General features: G+C 39.1%; 2 protein-coding genes across 4 annotated transcripts; one reads left to right on the forward strand and one right to left on the reverse strand.

The window, feature by feature from the left end:
* Positions 1 to 18: 18 nt before the first annotated feature.
* trmt1l (tRNA methyltransferase 1-like) lies at positions 19 to 6,510 on the reverse strand. 2 transcript variants are annotated; one of them, XM_079474618.1, is made up of 17 exons: positions 6,395 to 6,468; positions 5,633 to 5,737; positions 5,486 to 5,548; positions 5,246 to 5,359; positions 5,034 to 5,098; positions 4,512 to 4,668; positions 4,076 to 4,196; positions 3,914 to 3,993; positions 3,598 to 3,841; positions 2,949 to 3,161; positions 2,678 to 2,868; positions 2,346 to 2,424; positions 2,075 to 2,241; positions 1,865 to 1,930; positions 1,560 to 1,689; positions 1,027 to 1,097; positions 361 to 943 (listed from the first exon to the last, which is right to left on the reverse strand). In XM_079474618.1, exons 1-17 carry the CDS (start codon positions 6,453 to 6,455, stop codon positions 933 to 935), a joined length of 1,938 nt encoding a protein of 645 aa, XP_079330744.1. In that variant the 5' UTR covers positions 6,456 to 6,468; the 3' UTR covers positions 361 to 932. The 2 variants fall into 2 exon arrangements, with proteins under 2 accessions (XP_079330743.1, XP_079330744.1); XM_079474617.1 differs by having other exon boundaries at positions 19 to 1,097; positions 6,395 to 6,510.
* swt1 (SWT1 RNA endoribonuclease homolog) lies at positions 6,015 to 21,325 on the forward strand. Of its 2 annotated transcripts, none has more exons than XM_079474615.1 (19): positions 6,015 to 6,672; positions 7,087 to 7,186; positions 7,316 to 7,389; positions 7,628 to 8,663; positions 9,004 to 9,153; positions 9,248 to 9,292; positions 9,371 to 9,500; positions 9,648 to 9,749; positions 9,896 to 10,084; positions 10,222 to 10,315; positions 10,549 to 10,706; positions 10,790 to 10,974; positions 11,088 to 11,226; positions 12,753 to 12,895; positions 12,966 to 13,120; positions 13,226 to 13,369; positions 15,319 to 15,385; positions 15,690 to 15,757; positions 20,134 to 21,325. In XM_079474615.1, the coding sequence occupies exons 2-19, from the start codon at positions 7,103 to 7,105 to the stop codon at positions 20,219 to 20,221; spliced, it is 3,051 nt and encodes a 1,016-aa protein (XP_079330741.1). In that variant the 5' UTR covers positions 6,015 to 6,672; positions 7,087 to 7,102; the 3' UTR covers positions 20,222 to 21,325. The 2 variants fall into 2 exon arrangements, with proteins under 2 accessions (XP_079330741.1, XP_079330742.1); XM_079474616.1 differs by having other exon boundaries at positions 9,004 to 9,084.
* The last annotated feature ends 729 nt before the right edge of the window (positions 21,326 to 22,054 follow it).

Raw genomic sequence — 22,054 nt, forward strand, 5'->3', positions numbered from 1 at the left:
CTTAAGTGAACCAGCAACACGCCATGACGTCGACCAAAACACGGGACGTTACCCTCCTGGATAACATTTTTGAGCCTTAGCATGAGTTTAATATGCTCACTAGGTTGATAAATGATTAGATTTAGAATACATGGGGTTAAGGCAAAATAAACTCAAATAAAACAAAAACCTTAAATATATTTATTGGACAAATGCTAAAAAGTAGTTTGCAGTTGTTTTCTTGTTCAGATCAACAAGAAGTCAATTTATTTCAGTCTGAACATTGCAGGTAGGACTAAACTTTGTGGTAAGACAGAAGTGGTGGATCACACAAAGCGTGTCGCGAAAGTCCAGGAAATTTTTCACTTCGAAATCGAAATGAAAAAATATTACATTTAACATTTGACTTTCTTTGACATATCCACCGAGCAAACAAGATTTTGGGGTAAAGTATGACCCACAGGTGTTACGTGAGAATGCTTAGGGTTTTATTGATGGAGCTATTAAACACTGTAGGTGAAATACTGTAAAAGAAAAAACAGATCAAGCTAGATCTTACAGAATCATTATAATACTTTAGATTAAAAGAAAAAAGATCAGTCAATACTGCATTACCATCAGCATTTATATCAAACACTATAAAGGCCACAGTGAGTCAAAACCTTAGTGCAACTATAAAAAAACAGCTTTGAGCAACATTCTTAATGATACTTATTCATTTGCGATTAAAAATATCCATCTCTAAAACAAACTCAACAACAGCAGTCCAAGAGAAGAGAAGATAAAAGAAGAGGAGGAGAAGAGGAGAAGAAGAGAAGAGAGGTGAATTCTGTGCAGTCAAACTCAGAAATGCATGTCCTTAACACCTCAAAAACACAATTAAATTGCCCCACAAACATCTGGATTGGTCTCATTAACTTCAGACAGTCTGACGTCGTGTGACATCTGAGCTCTCAACACCGCTCTGAGAGGCAGACGAATAAGTAGGTACGCTATATTTCGTAAGCACATCCTTAAATTGTAACAGAGTAGCGTCGGTTCGCACACCTGTCGGGTCAAAGTGTGTGCGGCTGACTCTGAATCCAGCCTCAGTGAGATACTGCAGGAACTTATTCAGCCTAAGAGAGGGACAAAGCTCAGGGTCACATTCAGTTGAAGGCCTGGATAAATACCAAAGATGCTAAAATCCAATGTTGGGCAAAAAACTACTGTACTTTTATTGGAAAGATATAATGAGAGTGGTGTTTTGTTTGTGACTTTAAATTTCAAGCTTGAACTACGCAATAGGTCCTTGAAGTGTTTAAACACGTATTCCACTCCTTATATAACAACAAATGTGTATTTTTTTTAAAGAATACCCCATAAAATTATAAATGTATATACAGTATGTTGTTGATTTGTATTACTCAGTTCAAAATTAGGTTCATCTAAATTAAGCTGAATTATATCTTCTATCATTATTAAATTCCTTGTGCAGCTTTTTATCGAATGACTCAAGCAAGATTCAGGTGATATGACATACTGTAGGTTTAGTTTACATCTTCACTATATGAGTGTGTATGGGGTTTGTGGTGACTAACTTGGGCATGTTCATGCCACGGATGCTGTGCCGATGGATGCTGTAGTAGAACGCTGGATGTTCCAGAGATGTGTCAGGTTTTAATTTCTTCAGTACGTTCCCAGAATCCTCCCCTGCTGTTTTTCTTTTGCCTGAATACATAAAATAAAAAATACAATAAAAATATTTCACCATACACACAGCCTTTTAATCTCAGATAATTTGGAAATTGTAGTACAAAAACCCAAAGTTATAATTTGAGGTAAATAGAACAGCCAATAACAGACAACAATGAATAAAATAAACAGTTTTCAAAAAGCGCAATACCTGATTGATCAGACGTATCAGCCTCTTCAACCCTCTGTAAGGTTTTTATCACCACACCACATTCCACTATGCACAAAAAACATCAAGTCAAAGCCCTGGTTCTCTGCTCAAACAAGCCAGAGGGAGCTTTTGGCTCATCTAATTGTGTCAAACACAACATCATTTAAAACGATAAATTAGAATTTAATACTGACACACCCAAAAAAATACCTTGGCTGGAGAGGGAAGAATATCCCGGTACAGGTGAAGGCTTGAGAGTGGTGCAGTCGGCCTCACAAATGAGAGACTTCACCAGAGGCTGGATGTCCTCCATATTGTGCTGCACTGCTGCAACTAACATCTGCCTCAGAAAACCAGTGTTAAACAGAGGACCAGCCCTGAGCGATACAGGAGAGAAACAAAACAAAAAAACTTATAATTACACACTTATCCTAATGAATAAATAATGTATTAATGAAAACTGCATGAAAGATCATCTAACCAGAGCGGCCCGAGCTCTAATGCGGTTTTCCCTGGCATGCTTCCATGACACTGGCAGGGCAGCTGTCTGTACAGGTTTTCTGTTGATATCATAACCAGCAAGGGATTATTTATTTACAGAGCATATTTAGCTTCAAGGGTATAGATTTTCATTGAAATATTGATGACATGAAATCAAGCGTGACTTTTGATTGGTTGCATGGGCTTTGATGTAAAAAAATATATATATTTTATTGATTGAATTCAACCCCTGCTGTCTGCAAACCTTTCTATAAATGACTTGTAACCCACTTGTTAACAATATTCGGTGGCAGCTGTTTAGTTTTTTATTACCTTCCACCATGCTTCCTGGTTTGAGGAACACCCTTTCTTCACACCACTGGCAGTGCAAAAGCTGACGCAGTTTCTTTGAGGACTCGTCCGCCTGGGTGGGCCCTCTGAGCACTCGCACCACCACCAGGACAAAGTGCTCGAGTGCCACAGCTAACAGCACTTCAATTCCTTTGTTGCAGCGAGCAGCTGCCCTGAAAAATGCGTCGACAAACTTGTCAATGTTACATCAATCAAAAACCTTCCATTCACAAAAATTCACAGGCGATCATACCTGGCTACTGAACCCAAAACCATACGTGCTGCAAGTTCCTTGTAATACTCGGTCCGGATGATCTGGCAGCCATAATGTCGAAGCGTCACATTCAGGGATTTGGAGTAAAGCGAGCCAGTGTCTGTAGAAGTCACAGAGACTATTCCCAGGTTGCGAACGTTCCGAAAAGCAGCGTCCAGATAGTTTACAGATGTTCCAAATGGGTCAAGGTGTCTGATTTAAAGACAAATGAACCTATGACTTACTTTTTACAACTGTAATTTAAAGGGATAGTTCACCCAAACATGAAAAGTCTTATATCTTTTACTCACTCCTACGTCATTCCAAACATGTTTGACTTTCTTTTCACTTCGGTAACCAAATAACACTGGCCCTCATACACTCCCATTGTATGGACACAAAACCAATGAGACATTTCTCAAAATAGTTTCTTTTGTGTCTCACAGAAGAAAGATTTATACACAGATTTTTAATGACATGAAATTAAGAAATAATGACAGATTCTTCATTTTTGGGCAAACTGTCCCTTTAACTATACAACAACTATAATTCAACTGTAACTTTAAATCTGTGGTGATCCAAAATTCTAAAAAGCATTTTTTAACGGTTATTTGATCGCTACCGTATTTTATTGGTTAGAAATTCTCACATGTAGTCAAATGGTCTCAGATGCATAATGACATTGGCGTCCATCTTCACCACCTCCACAGAGGCAATGGGTGACTCCACATCTCCTGCTCCGTCTAGCTGACAGGCCGCGCGACTTCCCTCTACTCTGATGTGGTTCAGGTGACAGTTCTCCTTAATCATCTTCACGCAAGCTTCGTTTATGTCATTTATTGTAACTTTAACCAAGTTACGCAGATGCTTCGCCCACTGCAGGCCCATGATGCCTACACAAAGGATTCATCATTTATGTATGTAAATTAAAAAATACATTACTTGCTGTACACTAGATTTCTTACCAGTGGCTCCAAAGGCATCAAGACATTCGAGTGGATTCCTTTGTTCAGCTAAAACAGCGAGAGAGCAGAACACCAGCTGCCTACAACATCACAGAGAGAAAATGTTTTACTTAGTCAATGTAAACACATCACAAGGCAAAAATTATATTAAAAAGTCTGAACCTGTTGGCTTTCATCTTGCGGCTGAAGTATGTGTCTGTTTTCTGAGGTGTGGTGTGGTTGGGCATGAGCTGGACATTAGTACCCAATTCTTTCATAATCTCATAGGCCTGTCCACCTGGGACTGAGAAAGGGGCAGGTATTGTTATCATACAGTATATACAAATAATTTGCTACTATTTGAAAAAACACAGATACAGGAAAACTGTGAAAACTGAAACTACATTGGAAATTAAACAAAACTATGTTGCAGCTCAAGTTTAACATTTACATAATTCCGCACCAAGACACTGGCATCCAGTTCTGCCGGTCACTTTTAATGACTTGGCAACACAAATGCACGATCACACAATGATTTGTCATGTCAGTAAAGCACATCAAAAGAAGGAAGAATCATGACATTAGTTGCACTGACATCATAAACAGAGAAAATGCCTACCGGCTTCTACAAAGGGAACATCAGAGTTGCCTGAATAACTTTCCTCTGTCTCGCCCTTGTTGATATGACGCTTGAGATGACTGATCATGTCTGTCTTTCGAGCAATCGTGACAGAACAAACCACACAGTGGTAGTGTGCCACCAGTCTGCCTTGAGTCTGGTGATGTAAATACTTATGAATAACTTAAGGACTTTAGATACTACACAAGAAACAAGCTGGATAAAAATACACAATTAAAACAATATGAAATCCAGATATTTTAGCTTTTGGTTCATTATTATTGTGGTTGTTCTGAAAGTAAACAAACGTGTCTAGACAAAGCAAACGATTATAAGAAAAACGGCCATAAAGAAAAGTGGATATATTGAGCGACAAAGGAAGGAAAACCATTCATGTCACTAGATCATCACTGTATTTTTAATTGGAAAGCTGTCAATTACATAATTTGCTTTATTCTGCCATCTAATGGTGAAGATTATTACTGCATAGATGTTTGGGATAAACGCTACAAGTGACCTTACCTGGTCAGCACCAAGACCGGACTTGAGTTGTCTGCAAGGCAGATGACAGATGCACATTCTTTGGCCTGTGGAAGCAAAATGTACGAATTCTCTCTGTGAATACCTCGCATATTTTTCTCGAATTAAAATGTTTTCTGTATGTGTTCTCTACTCTGCAGCAATGCACATTGGGCACAGTGCTGTAGAATGGTATTGAATTAAAAATCAATTACCCTCAAACTGCACATAAACTTTCCAGTGCAGGTTTTGCAGGTGTCGTCTAAGTTTGTGACTATAACAGGCCTTAAACTTTTCTTCAGGACACAATGGACAAGACTTCCTTCCAGCTGTCGGAAATCATAAAAATAGATATCTGGTCATTGCAGATTCATCGGGTATGAATGGTGGTTTTATGGGGAAACCAGTATGGTGGGTTTTAACGAACAGACTAAGATACCGCAGGTTTCTGGTACCTCCATTTAAATCCACAAGCTTTTCGAGGCCCTCCAGAGTGGATTGGATAGACACGTGTCTCTCTGAAATGACAAATTTGAATGACTTTACCTTCTTAATGCACTGCCTCAAATAATCATCAGAGGTCAAAACTGTTGAATTCTTACCTGACGTAACAGTGGAGGATGTTTGTCCATTGTTGGCCTCTGTTTCCGCTGGTTTAGTGGAGGTATCAGGAGTGGACACCTGCGCTCTTTCATCAGTACCAGTGTCTGGATATGCAGACAAAGCAAAAACTACATATGATATTAAATAGTGATGTATGTTGTGTATTTAAACCATTTGTTGTTTAATGAAGTTATTATAATTATCATTAAAAATGATTCATTTTAGTTAATGTTGACATAATTCTGTCGAATGTTCACGCATCAACTATTTCATAAAGAAAACGTTATATTACACTTTCACTCATTTTAGATTAAATTCTAAGCCTCATTCGTTCACGTGTCAGCATTTCCCGCAGAACAGCCAATCCCGCTTTCTGTGGCTGACGTTTCCAAGCAGAAGGGCTCTGTTGCGGAGCTCCGTGGTAAGACCTTTGCTAAACGTACACTGTACATTTACATGCTATTTCAAAATTGTCTTTTAACTCAGTTAATCGATTCTGATTATTGGAAAGTATTTGCAGAAATGCATGATGGTAATTTGCCGATGTGCTGAGACAACGAGACGTTTCGAACAATACGTTATTTACAAAGTAGGTCCTATGGCGGAGCTCCGTGAGGACGCCTATATTTAGTTTAGCAGTTTTGAAGTCGCATTGGGATCAATTTGCATAAATATTCAAAATGTCTCAACGCTATGTGTTCTAATTGGAACCTACGCAACAAAACTGAACCATTTTATATTAGGTAAATACATTACTTCACCCTTTATATTGGCGTCCTCCTGGTGAAGCTGCTCAGTGTTCTCTTGTTTGGGCTCCGCCATTTTCGAAACTAGCGTACGTATATTGCGTACGTCAAATGCCAGGCATTAAGCGCAGTGTGAGCGGACCAATCATATTCTCCTAAACTACGCTACCTCAGAGAGCGGAAGTGGATTGAGCAAAGGCGCTGGTGGAAAAGTTGTTTCGAGGGGTGTGAGACGACTAAAGGTCTAGTTCTGTCATTCCGTTACTTATTTACCAACGTCTGCCTTATTTCTGGTAGGTAAACCTATTTAATATCAAAGCAGAACAAATATTATTTAATGTTTCAGTTCTATTTTGCTTAAATATCACCATTTCATTTCAATTGTCGTATTGTGAAGCAGTTTAAGGTCAACCCTTAGCTGGTTTAAATTGTTTTGGCGTTTTCTGTCTCTCAAGGATGAGTTGGATTCCGCTCTGGGAATAACATTAACTGATATGAAGCTCTTGAAAGAAAATAGATTTATTGGTCCTGACTACTTTAACGAAACTATAAACAACGGTTATAAAACCCAATATCGTAGTAATTGTTTTTTATTAAATAAATATTGAAAGGTGTTCCCAACTATAAATCCTGTTGTATTACCATACTGTATGATGATAAGAGCACAGGTTTAACTGAATCATTGTGGGATTTACGTTCAATTACAGACACAGAGGTTTGAACATGTCTAGCAAGAAATCAAAAAGGAAAAAAAACAAAAAGGAGGAACGAGTCTCATCGAGTTGTTTACATGAAGACGAGAAAAAGGTAAGGGAATATTTTGAGGTGTAATGATTGTGATGCATTAGTTTTTATCAGCACTGGACCAACAATATGTGTTTTAAGTTCTCATGGCTGTTAGATTTTTAACACGTACTGTATGTGTTTGCTAAACAGGAGAGAGACAGTAAGAAACTCAGCAGTTCAAAGAGCCACACACATCATCATCGTCATCATCATCGACATGAAAGGTGAGTGTCAAAGCATAGATCATTTTTCATGTAAATATGATGTAATGTAGGTATATGTACAAATGTCACTGTCAACTCTGAGATGGAGACGTTATTAAATATAGTATAAAATGTATATGGCATGTTTTTTAGAAATGTTATATTTGCATTTTGGTGGGTTTATAACATTTGGGATTGACGCCGTACAATCTTCATCAAAATCAACTAAAGTAATTGTTGACTTTTCACTGAATTTCAGTGTTGACAAAGAAAAATCTAAAGGGAGGTGGGCCACTGACTCCTCAACACCAAGCATCAGTCCCAATAATGCGAGATTGTCAAAAACAGATGTGGTTTCAAAAACGAGCAAGCAAGAAGGTTTTTTGAAAAGCAAAGCAACTGAGAAATCCAGGACTGTCAAATCTCATATCACAGAGGACAAAGAAAAAGTGAAGGCCAAAAGCAAACATGAAAATACAAGCCCCACTATCTCGAGTAAAAGCTTCAGCAGACACACTGCAACAAATCAGCCTTCTTCCAAGGAGCTAGAGCATCAGAGACAGAAGTTGGTATCGAGGAGATCAGCACCAGAGAAGCCCAAACCTGCACAGGATGTTTCTCCCTCCAAGGAACAAGAGAAACGGAGGAAACTACTGAAGAGGTCAGTATCGCCAGAGCATCACACCGATGCCAAGCGAAGAGACGACAAAAATGTGACCAGCAATAGCTCAGCACATCGGGAAACTCAATCTGAGGCTTTAAAGGAGATGAGGAAGAAGTTGGTGAGCAGGAGGTCAAAAGAATTGGACCAGGCTTTCGGTTTAGAGACTTCTCATGATAAAACGGTTAAGTATTTGCCGGTAGTGAAGCATGTAGACTCTGCAACTAAACCAAAATTACCAGAGGATTTTTCACACAAGCAGCAGGATGAAAGACAAACCCCTTCTCTCATGCCAAAAATCAGTTTCAAGATTCCAAAGAAGGCCAGTACTGTTAAAGCTCAGACAAACACGGATATTTGGAATGTCCATTTGGCTTCTTCTCGTAACAGGCCTCGATGTAGCACTCAGGCATGTCTGACTGAAACTGTGGTGGCAGTATCTCCATCTACAAACACATTTCTTGTCTCTAAGAGGCACGAACAGACACCACAGAAGGTTTTGGGTCCGACCTCTAACCCACTCTTTGGTAATCGCTCGTCACATCCTTTACATTTAAATTCAGCAGGTGCGGTTCAGCAGGTGCAGACGGATAAATCAAAAGACGTCACGACACCAAGCGTCGCTTCCTGCACGGTACTGTACTACCACGTTTTCTGTGTTTTCACCAGCTTAATACATCATGTGTTATTTCACACATTAATTTGTTGTATGTTCTCTTCTCTCTCTTTGAGTTTGTCTTTTATTACTCACATTTTAAGTCAAGCTTACAGTTTATAGGTCTGTTTTAGTCATTTAGATAATACATGAAGCTTACAGTTCTAAATGTGTGCCATGTCCTAATAGTGAAAGTCACTTCAGTAACAAAAAAATCTTAATAGTTCACAAACGTCATGATCAGTTGTCACACTATTTTAATAAGGCTTTTGTTATGAAAGGAACTAATGTCACTTAAATATAACACTTTTTTATTCAGTTCCAGGAAATATGCAATGCTTACAGAGACACAAGAACAGAGCAATCTTCAGTCCAAGGACAGAGACAAGAATATAATTTGGTAAATACCAATTTAACGGATGCATCAGGACAAAAAGAGAAAATGGTTTCGAAAAAAGAATCCCACCCTGTTCGTACCAGTGAACCACAGTAAATGGTACTAATACCATAACATTTCAACACAGGGTATGTGGTGATCAGACAGATATTTTGTGCCGTTTCAGAAAACTCCTCAGGAATCTGCAGAGACCTTTGACTGTGACCATGAGGTTAGCCATATTTCTTACCGTTCAGAATATAGCCATGAGCGTTTGTAGCTTTCTTACTCTGTTTCATGCACTTTTCAGATGCAACTGGTGGAGGAGTTGCATTTGGCACGCTCTGAGAGGCGACTGGATCTGAACCTAGTGGAGAACTGTGGAGAGCTCACATGCATGGACATTGATCCACCAGAAGAGGGAACCAGCATCCCCTTCAGTAATGTCACATGAACAGATTTAACATATTGCTGAAGTATAAATATAGAAAGGTTTTTTTCTTGCAAGGGCTTTTTGATAAATAATTGTGCAGTTTTGCATCTGGTGGAAGTGGGATTTGGTGAATAGTGTTTCTAATTACTCACAGATGAAGAACAACATCAACAGAGCCTCCTTATCGTCCTTGATACAAATGTACTGCTCAGCCATCTGGAGTTTGTGAAGAAGATCAGGTCACATGGCCTTGCTGGTAAGATTAGAAAAAAAGGGAACTTTGTATTTTCATTTTCAGTTTGTTCTCAACATAGAAATTCAGTGTGCATGCTTTTAAAGCTTGAGATGATGCATGACTGCAGTGCAGTTTTCATCAAAATATTTAAAAACTCTCATTCTCAGCGCTCGGGTTCCCCACTTTGCTCATCCCGTGGGTGGTCCTGCAGGAGCTTGACTATCTGAAGAGTGGCAAACTCTCCAGCAATGTGGAGGACAAAGCCAGGCCAGCAGTCCACTACATCTACAGCTGCCTGAAAAACCAGGAGCCCAGACTTTTGGGCCAGTCAATGCAGCAGGCCTCCCAGGCTGTCTGTGAGTAACCAGTCGCTTTTTTTTAGATGTATCAGTATTTGCATCAAAGCCCCCTGCTATGTGCTGTTTAGTGGAAAGCAAACCAACCACCAGCAGATGGAGCTGTGTCATCCTCTGTCTCTCTCTCTCTCCTACAGGTGGACCTGGTGTTGTAAATAACGATGACAGAGTTCTGGCATGCTGTCTGCAGTACCAGGCTCTTTACCCAGAGGGCGCTGTAGTTCTTTGCACGTGAGTGTCTTCGCTCCATGCAACTGTTTGTCCTCTGTACGTGTCTGCAGTGCATTTCCATTTTTTTGTTGACCCTGAATTGTCCTTTCAGATGGCTAATGACATGCAGGGTGGCCATGTGTTTGTCTTATGAAAAACACTGTGATTTATTTAGCAATTGTGTAAGGTACATCATGATAGTGGAGGAAAACGTGCTATTTATGCTAATTTCTCTGTATGATTTATTTTTGTAGTAATGATAAGAACTTGTGCAGCAAGGCTTTGCTTAGTGGGGTAAAAGCCTTAAGCAAAGCAGACCTTGTAAAAGAGGTGGAAGAAAACAGACTTTCGATCCTAAACTACACTTGTGCTCCACCCGCTGCATCGACCACTGTTGGACCCGTAGAGAAAGGTCTGCTACTGACACCTGCAATTTGAATGCTCATGCTGTTTCTGCATCATGAAAATGATTTTATATTTCTCTAAATTCTTAAGACAAGATTGTCTTGGCACATAGACCTCCTGCAAAGGAAAAATCACAGGAGAGGACACGCAACGATCCAGCTGAGGAACCACAGCTTAGTGACTGTGTGTCAATCCTGGAGTTCTGCCTCCAGGGGGTGCTGTCTGAGGTGCTGGAGGAAGAGATGAAGGCCGCGTTTGGAGAGTTATGGACCGAGGTAGCACTGCACACATTGATGATTAATTTATTTATCAATTTTGTATGAACTTGCAGAAGGGCTTTTACAGTGCTGTGGTCTGCACTCAGTGACACGCGTGTTTGTGTGTGCAGATAGTGTACGTCAAGCCACCGTGGAATCTGGACGGTGTACTGAAGTGTTTTAAGAAGCACTGGATCGCTGTGTTTGGAATCATTATTAAGAGGAGCCTGCTCAGCTGCGTGGAGATGCTGAGCGACTGTCTCTGTTCAAGTATGTATGTCTGACAGCTTTAGTGTGATGCTAAAAGTGATAGTTCACCTAAACATTTTTATTCCTTACTCACCCTAATTTCAAACCTGAATGACTTACTTTCTTCTGCAGAACACAAAATAAGCTATTTTGAATAATGTTGTTATCTGGCCCCCATTAGTTTTGTGTCCAGACAATAGATGTTAATGGGGGCCAGTAGTGTCCGGTTACCAACTTTCTTTAAAACATATGATTTTAATATATTAGAAGTCAGAAAGGGAGAATATTTTAACCGTTCCTCTCCTTCTTCAAATGCTCATTATGTCATTAAACTGCAACGGTTTGTGTGTCTGTGTGCACATGTGACACATGTGGTTTTAATCCATGCTCTCTTTACTCGTATTTTGTTTGTTTTGGAAGTTATGAGATTGACCTCATTCTGTCAATCATTGCTTCAGGAGTATGACTGTGCCTTTCTTCTCTGCTGCCTTTGGCCATAAGCCTGGTCCAACAGAGCGGAGGAGGGAGGGTACTTTAAGAGTTTGTAGTGGAGTTATGGAAAAGTACCAGGGTCCTTCTGCTCATGCCTAAATGTGATTTAAAACATTTTGTTGTTTGTCTGGGGTGAAGAGAGCATCTGTCGCTGCATTTGCGTGGGCGCTTTTGTGTTACATTTACATTTAGGCATTTGGCAGACGCTTTTATCCAAAGTGACTTACATTGCATTATCCTATACATTTTACATAGGTATCTGCAATCCCCTGGGATCGAACCCACAATCTTGTGTGTTAACGCAATGCTCTTACCACTGAGCAACAGGAAAGCTGTTAGAGCATCTCGTGTGGGTTTGTAGTGCATCCAGACGGCGATGACCTTTTGTGAACTGGTCTGAGCAAGAAAATGGATGCTATTTTTATTTCATGAATACGCTATGTTTTAAACACGATTGAAATATTAGCAGTAGAATTAAATAACTTAATAATTAATAGCTTAATAATTCACATTAATGGAAAGACGAAAATAAAAAATACACGTTTATTATAAATTAGTGATGGAGGGTGTGAAGAGACCCATGCTTTGTTGAATTCAATAAGACATCTTGTGAAGCGGATTGATTATGGTGCGCTCATTTCCTCCAAAGGATTTAAAATAGAGGTCATTAAAGTCACAAAGATCTGAGTCACATACAGTTGCCTTTCCATTAAATTACCAATTAAAATTTGGTTGACTAAAGGCTCGACTGAAATAGCTGCCTGAAGGGACAGCAAAGTCCCAGTTATATGTCTAGACACAATATATCAAAGGGATGGTGCAAACAAAAACACAACTACATTTCTCAAAGTTCTTATTTTGTGTTCTACGGAAGAAAAAGTTGTACACATTTTGAATGACAAAAGGGTAAATATGTCATGACAGAATTTATATTTTGTGTGAACTATCCATTTAACTCAACCTCTGCTTTAAGGCCTATTGATTTTAAAGCTGTTAGTCGTGCATCAATTAAAAGTCTCATTAACGTTGACTTGTCTCTCTGTGTCTGTCTGTAGATCGGTCCATCGATCGTGCATCTGTTCTCAGTGCTGTGAGGGGGGCTACGGAGCTCTTGTCTGGGCTGACTTGCAGATCTCTATACAGCATGCGTGTGGATCAGGCTCTCTCCACTTTACATATGCTGCAGCAACGACTACAGGTCAGTTACAGCTAAATTATAATGGAACATTGTGTGGATCTGATCGATCATGTTTTTTTGTGTGTGACAGTCTCCCAAAGCTTCTCGAAAGGGTGATTATGACAACGAGGACAACGAGGACTCGCTAATGGCAGAAGTGGAGGATGAAGCCCCACCCCCTCACACATGCCATGAGGAAGTTTGGGCATTGTTTGAGAGCATCTGGAACAACGTGTGTCAGATTAGGTGAGAACCATTTATTCACATAGCTTGTAACCTCAAACGTTTAAATAAAAACACTGCATTACCGGATACGTGACTCATATTTGTTTGTCTGTTCACCTCTCTCAGTTCGGCCTTGTTCTCAGTGTTACACTACAGCCCGGGAGCCACTGAGCCCAGTCCGCGGACCACCACACCCCCACCTCAGGAAGCCCTCTCTTGCCTCCACAGGCTCTCCCCTGCACTTAAACAGCTCCTGGAGGCTCTTCATAGGTATACACACACACAGAACTGAGCAGCAGGGCCTGTTTACATTCTGGTCATGTCTCCTAACAGGATTTGTCCAGTGTGTGTCCTTAGTCAACAAAGCACGTAGTGGACAGAAGTAGGTGTGTCACAAGAGTGGGGGAGGGGCGTTGTCTTGAGAGTATTCTGCATGTACTCACTTTCAAATCCTTACTGCATGTTTCTTGTGACTCACTTTTATTTCTCAGCGTTCCTGTAGACTCTATGATTCGTATTAGCCGGCAGACAGACGTCTTAACTGACATGACAATTTTTAATCTGAATTATCTGGGTCTTGCTAGTAAATCAGTTCGGCCGGTGGATTCCGTCATAGCTGTAGCACACAGACAAGCTCTGTTTCATTGTAATAGCTGACATAGCTGAAAGCTTGTCTGCCCTAATGAAGATATTAAGCCGCTCGCTCTCATCGTTCAAGGTCGCATAATAAATATTTCATTGCGAATCAATCACCGGGTCTGAAACGAATGTATATTTATATAGAACTAAGTAAGTAGCTTGTAGCTTTACATTTAGAGAGTCAAGTAGTTTATTACTGCTTGCTAAATTAGTTAATGGCGTCACACACAAGCAACTTTTTGTGTAAACATGAATTTTGTTACAAATAATATACATTTGCGTATTTTATAGTGGGGTACATGTTGGACAGAACAACCTTTTGTGAGAGTTCTATAAATGAAAATTGATTCATGCCTAATTTGGTTAAAATGCATGAAATTTTATCTTACTTCAAAAACATTGACCTTCACTTCACAAAGATATATCCTCTCTAAATCACACGTGGGGGTGTGATTGTAATGGCCACACTTCCAGCCTCCAACAATTCTTTTCCTACACATTTTTTCTCAGTCTGGAAGCCGTCACAATAGGGAAGATAACATCATCACACCTTCCGATTCATGCTGACTTATAGACTCCAGTCGACAGTGGAAATTGATGTTTTGTGACGTGACACTATGTGCTGTGTTGCTTAATTGATTATACGCTCGCTTATTCCCACACAAGTTTCCCTGCTCATGGATAAGTGTGCGCAAATTTTTTTTTTACTAACATGTTCATTTTATTCCAGTCCTTGGCTTTAATTATAAGGGAGATGTATTATATTGTTTTTATAAGGAGTTTTTTGACGAAAGTGTGACACAGTTTAGCTTTACCCATCAGCCCTACTGTAGTGTTTTCTGATTCACTACTGATCCCGATCCCCCCCACTGACATTTGTTACATAATTGTCAAAGTTTTCATCTGAGCTTCAGGTGTGTGTTGCTTTTACGTTTGTTATGGTCTCTAAGGTTTTATTGTTGTGGATTTAAATGGACAGTTCTTTTAATGACTGTGAATGGGGATTGAGACTGTGAGACATTCTCACTAACGTCTTTGTGATAACTTGGAAAAAAGAAAACCATATGGGTATGGAACATCATGTCAAGCGGGTTAGTAAATAATAACAGAAATTTTATTTTTAGGTAAAGTCTCTCTGTGGATTCTAACGGAAAAGTGTTTCAGAAGGTGGAATGACAAGGTTTGAAGGAAGATTAGTGGAAACGGCTCGACTTGTTTTTATGTGCGGAAAGCAGACGCATGAGTCATTTTTGCTGAAATAGCTTTTTCTTGTTTGCTCTTTTTCTTTTCTCCCCATCTCTTACTCCCTTTACAGTCCATGTTGTTTTATTCTTTCCATCTCACCTCTGTCTCTGCACCAACATTTTCGTTCTCATCCGGATCTCCTGAAGGTTATTTAGGACGGGCTTTTGCTCACATATTCTGCTGTGTCTTCCACACAATTAACTATACATTGTTTTGTTTCTTCGAAGTTAGATAGATTCTGCATGCATTAAGATAAAAAAAATTCATATCCACAAATATAATTTAACAAAATATAGGTATTCAATAGAGATTGCTGTGTGTTTCTTCTTCAATAGGGTGCTATCTGTTGACGGCAGTGTTCAGGATGCACAGATACTTCTCTCCTTCATTCAAACCAGTGGGGTAAGAACACATCACCCACTGAAAAAGGCTTTGTGGGAGTCATATTGTTGTGATAAATGTGGTCACACATTATCTTTTGACTATTCATGAATTTACAGCATGAGTCATGTATGAAAAGATCCATAGTGAATATGTCGTTCAAACAGGAAAGGTTATTTTTTTATATTTAAGCTCTGCAGAAATAATTTTCATCTGGTTTAGAACAGAAATCTGATCATAAAAATCAACAATGCGCTAACGTAGTGATTATGCAGAAGGACATTGAGCTGTACTTGACAATAAAAGAAAGGCATTTCGGTTTCAGATTGCTGCTATGGAGCCACACTTCACCGCCAGGGACCTGTTTGATTTCATATCTCAACAGGAATACCGGTAAGTTCATAGTCACGTTTACATCAGCTTATCTTTAACTTTGTTAACCGGCTACGTGCACGACATGCACCGTTCTGTTCAGACCACGCAAGCACCTCCCATAAAACAGGCAACGTTTGCAGCTCTGCTGTTCTCGGGTCAGTGCTTGCTATGGCAGGTCTCAGCAGGTGTCTGTGGCCTCGGAGGAAATTCGAGTTTCCATTTTCAGTTGTTGCATCACAAGCTTTGACAAGCCTCCGAAGACAGTTCGTCACGTCTGGCAGGTTAGATAAGCAGCGGTTGCATGACAAGGCGAATGGGCGCATGTGTTCTTCATGAGGACGCTTCGCTTGAACCATTAATGGAAAATAGGCTAAAAAAACAAAATGTTCAGAAATGGTCATGGTTATGATGTCACAACCGTCTGGGCGTATCAGGCAAAGTGGTGGGGGTGTTACATGCAGAAATAATTTTCTCCAACCATATATTCTACCAGGGGCAGATGTGGAAAGTGTTTAGGATATTTTTGCATACACTTGTAAACATAAGTGTTATATGTATTTTTCATTTTTTTTATATTCACATTCTTTTATTGTAATTCAGCATCTTTCTTTATGCAGTAGCATAAAAACACCACTGATCTTTTTCCTTTTTTGATTCTTGTTGCGGTTTAGCTCATTATGTTTGATATATCCAACATTGTCACATCCCTCGCATAACGTGTCTCTTGTGTAATAACAGGTTGTGCTGAAAACTCAACTCTTGTGCAATCCATATCACAATCTATAGCACAAAGGAAGGCATTAATGACTCAAAGAGTGTATTTAATGATACATCACCTTTAGTCCCCTGAGCCGTTAGCTTGAACACACATTCCTGGTAAATGTATTTCGCAATATATTCCCAGCAGTGTGTGTTAGTGGAAATGGAACAGAACGTTAGCATGATGCATCTAGTCATCTAAAGATTTTCTCATCCTGAGTGTGCTGATGTAATGGAGCCTCGGGCTGGTGTGGAGTGCTCAACAGTATAATAAAATTATTAATTCCACAAATAAATATGTAATTCCACTTGTCAGTGTTTGGATATGGAATAGGATGTGGTGTTTTATGTGGATCTTTGTGCCAGGTGTAATAGCACTTTTTCCGCTATGACAGCCAGCAAATTCCAAACTGTTTTAGCTTTCTTTAAAATGAATGCTTTTTAAATTATAAGGTTTATTAAAAATATATTTCATCTGGAGATGGAAAATATGTGTGCAAGCGGAATATTGGCAGGACTTAACTTGTGGCTCTATGAGGGTGCAAGAGAAGGCAGTGAGGAGTTTATGAGAGATTTCTTTGCGATTCAATGTCTCCCAACTCTTTTTCAATTTGTTTGTAGTGCTGCAAGCACAGGGACTGTGTTCAACAAACATATTCTGCTAAATGTTGGTAAGTGAACCACATCATTGAGATGCATTGGTTTTGTGTCCATACGAGCGAAGTCAATGGGGCCCGCCGCTGTTCGGTTATCATTTTCAACATTCTTCAAAATATCTTCTTCTGTGTTCTTAGTCATACAGGTTTAAAATGAAAAGAGGGTGAGTAAATGAGGACAGAATTGTTATTTAACGGTGAACTATCCTTTAAATAAAAGCATAAACTAGCTCTGAATAAAACATTTAGAATAAATTGGTTTATGCCAGAAGGCCTAAAAAATTTTAATAGTCAAGTTGATTACGAACTAAAAAATGACACTACGGTAAAGATATTGCTCATGAAAATGTATTCATGTACCTTGATGGGTTAGTCAGAAGGTTGCTTAGCAACGTCCACATGACCAATCAATATTCATGCATTATACGGTAATTGGGGCACATTAGAGCAAACACACAGGACATGTTTCTGCGTTTAATAACAGCTGATGGAACACTGGAATTTGGCAGGACCCAAGTCAAACAGCTAAAAAATTTCCACAGTCACACACGGTCAATTTCAGGCGTTTCACGCACAGTTCATACCTCGCACCGTAGAGCTCTGGCTACACCCCCTGAGGTCAGACGTGCGTACAAACAGCCAACATAATGATTAATTATGCCGTCACTTTTGGGAGATTAACACTCTAGACTTTGACTTTGCTTGTGTTTGTCAACCATCAGTTTTTTTCTTCAGGGCCAAAGAGAGGGTTCATTGATTAACCTTGTCAGCCAAGCATAGCAACACACACACACGCACTTCTAGAGCGGTTGACGGCTGATTGTTAGTGACTCGCTTACCTCAGTTGGATCAATGAGCCGCAGCACTCAGCATTCATCACAAAGAACTCAATGACCTCATGTCACGCACCAATCCATGCGTTTCAGTCCTTTAAAGGGTATCATTTCACCTACTGTACTGTATGTAAAGGCACCAAAGCACAATGAGTCAATTACCCAACCCGTAAGACTTAGAGATATACATTTCACATTCTGTACGCATATTATCAGTATGTGATTTACAGTTGTACCCTCTTACGTAACACGCTGGTCTCATTAAGCAAACAGGAATTGCTTTACTGAACATTTCATAACTTGAAAAATGATTTTGTTATCATGTGACGTTGACAGAAGCTGTCCTTTATTCAGGTTGTAATCTCATGTGATATAGATTTTTAGGCCTAAGGTTTCTGAAATTGACCTGAGGGTCTGTTTACACCTTGTATTAGGATCTCAGGTGATATAATCGCAAGACGTCAGCATTCACACCCGCTAGTGACATGCATCTCAAATGTGTCTCATGTGGCCTTTTGTAATTGGATTTCAAAGGGAGGGTTGGACGACGTCAGAAGGTTTTTCGCAGATTTAACAGGATTTTAAGATGACTTGTGTCATTTTAGTATGTGTTGAGCCGTGAACACTACGCGAGCTTGTGTCTGAAGATGTGATCAGTGTTGCACACTTGTTTTTGAGCAAGCGGCATTACTGCGGTATTGTGGTTTGCAGCATTTGAGCTTGGCTTCGTAAAGCATTCACTGTGCTTTCAAGGTCTTGTTTCCAAGTGAAGGGGAGCTGCCCTAGTGTTGTATGGTTGCCATGGTAGCGCGATGTTAAGCGGATAATTGCAAGGCGGGAGGAAAGGAATCCATCGCACGTTCAACACGTCACAACTGAGCAGTCAATAGTTTTGCATAGTGTATGAACCTCACGTATCAGATTAGTAAAGACAGGGTTTGGAGAAAGCAAGGTTATAACCAGATCATTCACCAAGTCATTTTTATCTATATCTTTACTTAATCGTATATTGTTTCTCTCTCCATTCTATTAAAAGACACCAAAACTGAGCAAACACAACACTCTGTGTCCAGATTTGCATCTTTTTTCCACATTACCCTTCCATTACGTAACCAGGCTGGATGGATGCTGAGGAGGGTGTATACTGAGGAATAACAAGTACACAAATTTCTTCCAGTTCTTTTGCTGTTGTTGTTATGTAACGTTCATTGGGCAGCACAAGCAGCAACAGGTTAAAGTGGAAGGGAGTGAGGGAGCGGATGAAAATAGAGAAAGATTAACTGTGAAAATAAGAAATGCAATAATGGCCACTGCAACACGGTACCAGTGAGAAAGTCTGTGTGACTGAGTTAGAGAAGTCAATTGGACAAATGCTGCTTTCCTTTGCCAAGACTCGCAGTACTGTTTAACATTAGGACATTTCCTGTAAAAACACATTGAAGTGAGACCCACTAACATATTGTAGCTATATTAACATGAAGTCTGAATGTTCTTATTGTTAAGTCATTTCTTCAGCTACCTTCTTTTAAGCTCTTTGGCTTCCTGCAATAGAGACATCCCGTTCTTGTTTGTAACCGCAGGCTGTTGCGTGGAAGTGATCCTGTGTGAAGTGAAACATTTCACAACTGTTTATTCAGATCTTCATTGCTTCTTTTAACAGCTGATGATGGTCTTCACGTACACTGGTTCTGTTTCTGTTTGCATTGAGGCTGGCAGTTGATTAAAACTTAAGTAGAATTTTATGCAAAATAATGAATCACGATGAATGTGTATATTTGCTGGAAACAGCTGAAACTGAGATCATTCAAAGACTTTACAATATTGTGACAAAGTCATTGAACATGCGTTACGAAAAGTAGCTTTGGGAATCTAGACATGTTTTGCTTGTATTTAATTGTAATATTTATTTTATGTTTATAATTGTATATAGTTTATTTTAATATAATTGTTAAAAAAATGTATATTGATAGCCCTGACAGATTTTTGTCTTTCAACATAGTTCCTTTTTGCTGACATGGCAAAATATATATTTGTTCCCCTATTTCTTTCACATGATGTTTTTGTATGTATTGTGTATTTCCATATGTTTGATAAAAGAGAGTTTGTGGTTAGAAAAGTGGTGACTTCACTGTTTTTGTGTCCTCAGGGAAAAGCTGCGTGTAGGTGGTGCGCAGCTGTCTGAACTGAGTGCAAATCTGGATCACTGTGCTGCTTCTTTGAACTCCTGGACCTGATTTACCTCCCAACACTCCATGTTTGGACCCAACTACAAAACAGCTCCTCACATTTGACCTGGTTTTCGATAGCAGAGTGTGTCTTCTGATGCAAACATATGTGCTATTTACACCGCATTCTAGTTTGTGTAATCGTTGCAGTATTTTTTTACATTTGTTTTAAAATATAATTCATTATTTATTAAGCTGTGATTTAAATGTTTTTGATTAATTACGGATAGTTCACCCAAACATTTTAATTATATCATCATTTATTCACCCTCTTGTCATTTCACACCTGTATGACTTTCTTTCTTCCACAAAACACAAATATATATATTTTGAAGAATGTTGGTAAAAATATAAATTTTTTGTTAAAATGTTTAAAATGACAAGAGGTAAGTAATGATGACAAAATTTCATTTTTGGGTGAACTATCCCTTTAAGTCATACAGACCCTGGTTGTAAAACTTGGGACTGTTTTAGAGAAAAATTTGTGGTTTTATTCATTACAGGAGTGCGAAGAATTGTTTTATCTTCCGTCTGCCACACTGTTCAAAATACTACTGACATCTACAAGCTGGTTATTATTGCAGTTAGAAGCAAAGATGTTACCTAATGATACTGTCTCACACACTGCATGGTTCATCGGGTCTATGAGGCTTTCAGTAATTAAATTAGTCACATGTCGAAATGTGCTTTCCTGGGCGTCACTTGATATTGAGACTATCTTGATATTGTTGTCTGTTTGTTCAGAGCTTTTCGTTCTGCTACTGGTTATGATGCAATCCCAGCAGCATAATTTATGTCTGTTCTTTTGATTAATGTTCTCTGGTTTCATTCTGAATCATTTCCAGTAAACGGGAGCTGAATCTATTGTGTGAAGCAGCCTGGGAGAAAATGCAAAAGATACTAAATCCTCTTCACCTCAGAATGTAAACATAGGCCTATTCAGATATGCAATTCAGCAAGAGTGTTACAATAATGTTTTTTTACGTTCTTGTAAATATTTCTTTTTTTATTAAAGTATTAATGGAAAAATTATATATTTTTTGATGTACATCTGTTTGCATTTTGATTAAAACATTGCATCTTGAATGATGCGTATATGTCCGTTTTTGTCACACATGAGGATGTTACTCTGAGTTTCAGGTTGTGACATAACTATTTAAGAGGCCCTACAGGATTATGGGAATTGATGTGACATGGCTTGAGATTACATTTGACCTGTGCTAGATGATGGGTCATCGAGAACATGATGGACCATGATTACGGATTTAAAGTGTTTTTTTCTCAATTGATTTTTAATTCAGTGCTTTATTCATAGGTATGTACAGAGTTGCAGACTAGAATTGTCTATGCAAGATACAGAATGGATCTGATCACGTCCATTGATGAAGCACTTATTTTTAGCAGTCCTTTTGTCAGCTATGTTGAAATCACAGTTGTAACCTGCAAGGTAAGAAAAGATGTCCGAGGCCGTAATTCAGTGGCTAGCCACGGCCGGAAAAGACCTGTAATCCCACACCAGGCTTTGGCCTATTTACTGACAGCAGGATTGACATGTGATATGTCTGGGATCAAGACAGGTTAATATTTGTGAATGAAGGCTTGTTGAACAAGTCTCAGTTAAAGAACAATACTCTGTGTGACTAATGAATAGACAAACAATTACCAAAACACCACAATAAATCAAATGAGAATTTATTAGCCCTTAATATTTTTTACCACCCGTAAAACTGAATTTTACATTAATATTTTTATGACAATTGAATAGATTTTTTTCCTGATTATTTTATGTTTCTTGCATTCGCAGTCCTGTCACAGCACTCTCATGACATCACAAACGAAAGC

Source organism: Barbatula barbatula (assembly GCF_947034865.1).
Source record: "Barbatula barbatula genome assembly, chromosome: 15".
In the NCBI taxonomy this organism is placed as follows: domain Eukaryota; kingdom Metazoa; phylum Chordata; class Actinopteri; order Cypriniformes; family Nemacheilidae; genus Barbatula; species Barbatula barbatula.